Source organism: Pagrus major, chromosome 10 (assembly GCF_040436345.1).
Source record: "Pagrus major chromosome 10, Pma_NU_1.0".
Classification (NCBI taxonomy): domain Eukaryota; kingdom Metazoa; phylum Chordata; class Actinopteri; order Spariformes; family Sparidae; genus Pagrus; species Pagrus major.
In genome coordinates, this window is record NC_133224.1 from 13,586,807 (window position 1) to 13,594,448 (window position 7,642).

The 7,642-nt window shown below is 38.4% G+C and overlaps 1 protein-coding gene across 1 annotated transcript in view; it reads left to right on the forward strand.

Moving 5' to 3' along the window:
- The window catches only part of ank2b (ankyrin 2b, neuronal), a 106,362-nt gene extending 105,187 nt beyond the window's left edge, over positions 1-1,175 (forward strand). The window contains exon 53 of the mRNA XM_073474654.1: positions 941-1,175. Coding sequence (XP_073330755.1) covers positions 941-1,175 — 235 coding nt within the window. The remainder of the gene's footprint in view (positions 1-940) is intronic.
- The last annotated feature ends 6,467 nt before the right edge of the window (positions 1,176-7,642 follow it).

Here is a 7,642-nt window from a genome sequence, read left to right on the forward strand (position 1 = left end):
ATAAATGATTCGTAGTATTAATGTTATTTGATTGTGCCCTCGGGTTGCTAGTTGGCACTCAAGGTGCCACTTTAATCGTCTGCTAATCAAAATCAGAACAAACAGGGCTTTTAGGATTGCTTGAAATGCAAATCACTCTGTCCGTGGCCGAGTTGGGTTGTGAACAATTCGATTACACAATTAAATGTCAAATATTCATTGACAGCCCTTCTTTAGCATGGAAATGTCACCAATATTATGCCAATGTTATGATGAGTTGAGTCCAAGTGATGTTTGACAAAATCAAAATTAGAATTTAGAAAATCCACATTTTAGTTGGTCACCTGCCCAATTCATACACCTAATAAATAGGGAGCATCCGCTAACTGCTGATAACTGTAGCTGCCATGAGCTAGCTAGCTCAGTTAGCAGTGCAGCTAGCAGTAGTCTATTAGCTCACTTGACTCTGCTCAGAATGAAAGTTTGGGCATGTTGGTGTTTATACTACTAGCACAGGAGCCTTGGACCACCAGAAGGAGGAGGTTTTCAGCCGAGGGATGGGGGACCCATGCTAGGGGCTAGCTGGTTAGCATGCTACATAGATTCTTTGACCTCATATTCTGTAAAATCCCCACATATTGCACCTTTAACTACATACATAATTTCACAAATGATAAAGGGATCTTTCTATTTTATTTTGTATTACATCTTGTGCAGATGAATGGAACATACTTTTTCAAAGTGATTTAATGACTTAGTTGTAATATAAGCAGTCCTGGATTTCCACAGTCAGAAATAGTGACAGCTAAGATGTGGCTCATTCAACCCCTAAGAGAGTGAACTTGGAGGTGATCAATGTTTGGTCAGTCCACACCTGTACACATGGCCAGTGATGACAGTACATCGTAGTTAGTTTGGATGTGGTGTAAAGCTTTTTTTTTTATTGTTGTTGCTCCTACAGAAGCCACATGCGTAAGTCACGAACCCAGAAGAGGACTGTGATGAGGGATGCCCAGGGGAAGCATGTGCACCTGGAGCGTCTGGACGACACCCCAGACGCCCTGCAGCCCGACGCACTGCAGCAGCACCTGCACCAACTGCTCCAACGCTACTGTGAGGACGACAGGGAGGAGGAGGAGGAGGACAGAGACGAAGAAGAGGGAGGAGACGAGGAGGAGGAGGAGAGTTCTGACTGAGCAGCTGCTTCCACTGATCCTCTCCATACATCATCCACTGAAGCCTTTGGTTACGTACGCTTCCTCAGACCAGGATGTTCCAGATCCCCTTCCTGTTATCCTCGCTGATCACTGGATTAAAGTTTTTCTATCTTCCTCTTTTTGTTGAATGATGGAACAGTAAATTGTGCTTTAACACTCTTCCTACCTTCACATTGTGTTTCATTTGCTCTTTCTGTGACCAAAGATAGCACCCTTCATTTTTTGTCGGATGATGGTTTTTGTTTTTACCTTTTGGCTGCTGTGGTGTGATAACGGTATGACGCACCAAAGGTCGATCAAAGTCTAAGGGGGCATCTCGGACGTTTCACCTCATGCACGGCCTCTTCTTGAAGAACTCTTGTAAACATTTGTACATAGAGGAGATGAAAAATTCATGCTTGGACTGGGGGAAGAATTCCAAAAATTCAAAGCATTTAATACATTAGCCCACCTTAACCTGCTGTACATGCACCGATTCAGCTGGAGAATGGCCACCGTACAGATGAGATTAATGTTACATAGAAAATCAATTGAGAGGAGTGAATGTGTGTACTATCATGGACTCTTTCTACAGCCAAACATCACCCTGCTGATCTGTTTACAAAGGCTGTGTGATCACACCTTTTGTCATCCCATGATGCATCTGCCCTTTTTTTTGTTTATGTGTCTGTCCTTCTAAGGTGTGTTGTGCATTGTTACATGTCACATAGCTGCCACCTCTGTGTGTATATACGATGTGTTTATTGAGAAAGAAAGTAGTGTTGAGGGATGTTCTGATGCAGATCAAGCACTTGCCGCACTGTTCTTGTAGCTTTTGTCCTACACCTTCACATGTGCTGCTTGCTCATATAACTGTCCTACATCAAGCCTCTTAAGGGATAAGGCTGGCTGCATTTTTTGTCTTGTCAACGAATCCCATGTGGAGAGCCAAACCAACAATTAATGGATCCTACTAACTTGTATTGTGTATCTTCTTCCTCTGTGCCATAGAGCTCCATTGTTGTCCCAAAAACTATTGAAAACACATAATGGGTTTAAATTTAAGGTGTCTTCTGTGGCTCTGGAGGAGCTTTGACAAGTCCGACAAAGTGACCGTGACAATGTCATAGTGATGTGATCAGGGTTATCCCAGCCTGGGTTTGGAGAAAATAATTTAACAGAGAGCCGGTGTTCCAAAATGGAGGTGAAGGAGGTGGGTACGTATCAGGTAGGGAAGTTCTAATGAAAAAATGCTATTGAGTTGCATTGTGGGAAATGCAGTGGAGGATTGAGGATCTGGAGTGTGTTTGATATAGCCGTGTTGGTGTTGTTCCTAGAACACCATAATTAATGATGTTCTAGGACCAGCATTAAAACTGACCAATCACGTTACTGTGATGTCATAGTTTTGCGAGTAGTGTTGGTGTCGTTCAGGAACATCATGTCAATTTACAAAACAGTGTTGATGAATGAACTTGTGGCAAAGTGGGTTGTGTACAGGACCTGGGTTCATATCCTATTTGGAGCATAATATAATACTGTTCTCTTATTATATTTACACCAAGTTCACTTATTATTTCCAGTATTCTGTCGCTGTTTGGTCAGTTTTAGGAAAAGATGGTTTTATTTTTTCACAATGTTAAATACTTAACAAGCATAACTTCTCCCATGTGTATATTTTTCCAGCTAAGCTATGACATTCTCAAAATTTGATTTGTCACTTTCAATGATGGCTCTCTTGCAACATTAATTATGACGTCGATGGGACACCAACACGGAGATATCAGATTACGCGAGGTCATGAAACATCCTCTTCTTGTGTCTCATCATTAATACGTTTTATAATTTACTCTTTTATACCGGATCATGGCTCATATCAGGGAGAATACAGTCTTTATTTGATGATTTTTTTTTGTTATTGCTGCATGTTTTTAACCAATTAACGTGTTTTACTTAATTTCTATTTAATCGTGTGTGATGCTGCGAGTCGCTCTGTGTCAGGCAGGAACTATATTTTGATGTGAGCTTTATTTATATAATTTCCATTTTCCCTAAAACATTGAGGATACTTAATTATTTCTTCAAATGGCGAGGCTTTGACCACTGTTATTTATTATTAGTCGACCCACATACACTGTCCTGCTGCCCCAAATACTCGCTAGAGCAGAGAATGTGAACAATGCGCTTCTGAAAATAGTCCCCAACAAATGCACTTTCTTCTGTTTGCGTAACATTTGTTTTAAGAAATGACTTAGCTTTTTTAATGAAACTATATTTGTTAGTTGTTTGTAAAGTTTTATATCTTCAAGGAGCCAGTGGCTCTGGGGCTGAGTGGTCAGGAGGTCAGAAAGTATTAGAAGATGGATTATCACTTTGTTGGTTTTTGTCTTTTCATGGGGTTTGTTGACAATAAGAAAATATAGAATAACAGCAGACTTGTCCTTTAAGTTTATAGACACCACACATAACATACAGACATTTTTCTTTTCTAAATGTTGTTGATTTGACTTCTTCTTGTTATCACTTCTATCCAAGGATTGAAACATCAGCTTAAAACTCCAAGCGAAGGCAGAGTTCCACCGACTTTACTTATCACATACATACCTATTTATTTATTGCTGTCCATTTGTGACCCCTGTACACTCCAGCTGATATAAGCTGAGAGTGGTTTAGTGTGTGGTGTGTGTGTTTGGGTGTGTGTTTGAATGTGTTCTCAAGCTTAAAGTAAAAACAAGTGAAGACTTTTTTGTTTTTGCCACCATAGACAAACAGGATTCGATTGGAAATCTGGTTGAATTGTGTACAGACGATGTTTTTGTGTTCATCTACAGTTGAGACTTTATCTATGTAATAACACAATCCTCACGTTGCCATTTACTTTGAGTGTGATCCAATGGAAGAATAAAAGAAATGTCAAAAAGAGACCATTGATTTGATAAATGAGCATCTTGTTTCCATGGTGATAACAATATATTAACAGTGCAAATATCTATGCGGGCATGTATGACTTTATCAAATTATTACTAAAAAATAAACCTGAAACGCTAACAAGGCATAGCAGCTGCAGTGTGTACATGGCAGAACAATAAACTGTAAATGTGTCAAATGTGAAGTGACGTCATTCTTTCTTTCTAACAGCAGCTGAAGGGTGTTAAAGGTTAAAAATAAGACATTCACTGCCACGAGATATCACACCAGAGCACAAGACTCAGACCAAAACAGATGTGAAGTTGGAAAAAAGAGAAAGCAGCATTTGAACGGACCCTCATGATCAGATCAAACTTTCAAACTAGGCACTGCTGATCGAATATGAATCAAGATTTTGTTACTGCATGGCCTTTTTCTTGCTCAGCACACACAGCTACATGTGTTTGTTGACGCCACCTTCCTTCGACAGGGTTTAAAAGGTGCCATTATCACAACCAACAATGCTCTACATGATATTCACTTTGTCTTAACACAGCGTCAAAGAGGAGATTCATGAAAATGTCACATGTGAAATTTGTCTTTCCACATGTGAAAGTCAGTCAATTTCACATTTGAAGTGAATATTTTTGCACGTGATTAGCTAATTTCATATGTGAACTAAAGTTTTAACATTTTAAAAGAAAATAATGCCACATGTGAACAGAACATTGTTTTGTGAAGTTGATGAAGGTTCTCAGTCATCCAGATCATGGTAATAAAGTGCTGTATCATAGGTTATTCCAACGAGTCCAGTTGCCTCCGATATAGCACTCAGTATTGTTTTGTGAAGTGTGACATTGTGAAATATACATTGTTACATACATTAATTACATACATTCATATTAGGTCTGGGCAAAATATATGATATATATCATTATTGTGATATGAGGCTATATATCATCTTGGATTTTAGATCGTTAAATCGTGATGTGGAATATGTGTTGTATTTTCCTGGTTTTAAAGGCTGCGTTACAGTAAAGTGATGTTATTTTTTTAACTTACCAGACTGTTCTACTTCTTCCAATACTTGTCTTTACCCACTTAGTCATTATATTCAAATTTCTGCCAATTATTGATCAAAAATCTCTTTGTGTTAGTATTTTGTGACAGTGCCAATAGTTGTCCCTACAATATTGTTGCAATATTGATATTTAAGTAGAGCCTATTTGGTCAAAAATATTGTGAGATTTGATTTTGTTGCCTAGTCCTAACATTTATGAAGTGCTTTGGAGAAGATTTTTAAAATATTAAGGTATACGTCATACATTGTAATATGGCCTAAAAATATTGTGATATTATTCTAATGCCATACCGCCCTCAATCATATGTCACTGGCTTTGTTCACGTGTGAATTACAATATCCACATGTGGAAACAAAACATGGCACATGAAATCTTTACATGTGAATTCCTCATTTTGACACATTTTTACATTGGCACGTCAACTAGAGTCTTCACATGTGAAAATAAAATAATGTCAAATGTGAACTGGAAATCTTCACAAATGATTTGCTTTTTCACATGAATGAAAATTTCCACATGAGAAATTTACATTATTGCATGTAAATTATATAGGTGCATAGGTGATTGGCTTTTTGAATGAAATATAAATAAGATATAAAATATTGAATATAAACTTTCCAATTGTAGAAACAACACCAACGTGTGTGTGTGTGTGTGTGTGTGTGTGTGTGTGTGTGTGTGTGTGTGTGTTGATCTAGTCTGTGGTGTGTTTTTTGTTGTACACTACCCTCTGCTGCAAAATTAAAAGTCTTAGTTTCCTCTTACTTCAAGAGTGATTTTTTGGAGATACGTGCCATTGAGATGTCTCTTGAATATAATGGAACTAGATGGCACTTCTCTTGTGGTGCTCAAAGTGCCAATAATAATAATAATTTGAACAGAATTGTCTCTTTCCAGGAATCATGACCCAGTTACTCAAGATAATCCACAGACCTTGTTGAGAAGAGTTTCATGTAGGACTATTTTCCTTCTGCCAGACCAAACCCAGCAACCACATCAACACACAGAGAGAAGTGTGCATCTACTCATGGACCAAACGCTTTTCTTTTCTTTTCTGTTCTTTTCTTTTCTTTTCTTTTCTTTTCTTTTCTTTTCTTTTCTTTTCTTTCTTTCTTTCTTTTTTTTCCTCTTTCTCTTTTTTTAGGGTGGCAGAATGTCCAAACTTCATTGTAACACAATAGAAACAGACCCTTTTGACTCTCCAACATAGAAAAGCAATGAAAAACATGAGGTATGACCTGAACCTTAGAAACCAAACTGAAAAGTTTCCTCTCGTTTTGACTTTTTATTTGAAACATGTTTACTGTTTGATTGTGTCAGAAGTCTTTGTAGTGAGATGAGTTTCTGAAGTTTGCTTCAGCTGTAAAGAAACAAGAAGAAACACTTTAGAAGAGATTTCTCTGAAGTTATTACACATAGATGATTGTTCAGGTCCTGACTGATTGAATTCTTCTTTCTGCAGTCTGGTTCAGTCATTGTATGTGGCAGGTAGACTTTCATGATGTCATTGAGTAAATGTGGTTACTCAGTTGGATGATGCACACTTAATAAGTTCTGACAATATTATTAAACCAGTTGGTATATACCTTTAAAATGAGAGAGTTTGCAATGCCCTCCCTCCTCCTCTCCTCTCCTCCCCTCTAGAAGACAAAAGGAAGATAAAGGGAGTAACAGTTAAAAATATCAGAAACCAGGTCAGCACATCATTTATTTATGAAATTAACTGAGAGAATATCGTTAAAGAAGTTGATGTTTACCGTTTGCATGACAGAGACACTTCCTGTTGCCCTCCCACCTCCTCTCCTCTCCTCTTCTCTCCTCTCCTCTCCTCTCCTCTCCTCTCCTCTCCTCTCCTCTCCTCTCCTCTAAAACACAAATAAAAGAAAGGGGGAGTCAAGTTAGAAACATCAGAAGTCAGGTGAAGAGTAACGCCACAAATTATGATGATAAGATTACATAAAGTGATATTTACCTTTTTAATGAAGAGTTCACACTTGTTTTTGCCCTCCCACCTCCTCTCCTCTCCTCTCCTCTCCTCTCCTCTCCTCCTCTAAAACACAAATAAAGTTAGAAACATCAGAAGCCAGGTGAAGAGTAACGCCACAAATTATGATGATAAGATTACATAAAGTGATATTTACCTTTTTAATGAAGAGTTCACACTTGTTTTTGCCCTCCCACCTCCTCTCCTCCTCTCCTCTCCTCTCCTCTCCTCTCCTCTCCTCTCCTCTCCTCCTCTCCTCTCCTCTCCTCTCCTCTCCTCTCCTCTCCTCTGAAGGGGATTCTTTAGTCATTAATGTCAGCAACCAGATGAGCAGATCATTTATTTATGACACAACTGATAATATGATAATATCATTACAGAAACTGATTTCAAAGTTGATTTACCTTTACAATGAGAGAGTTCACACTTGATAAACCTATCCTTTTCCTATCCTTTCCTTTCCTTTCCTTTCCATCCCATTCCTTTCCTTTCCT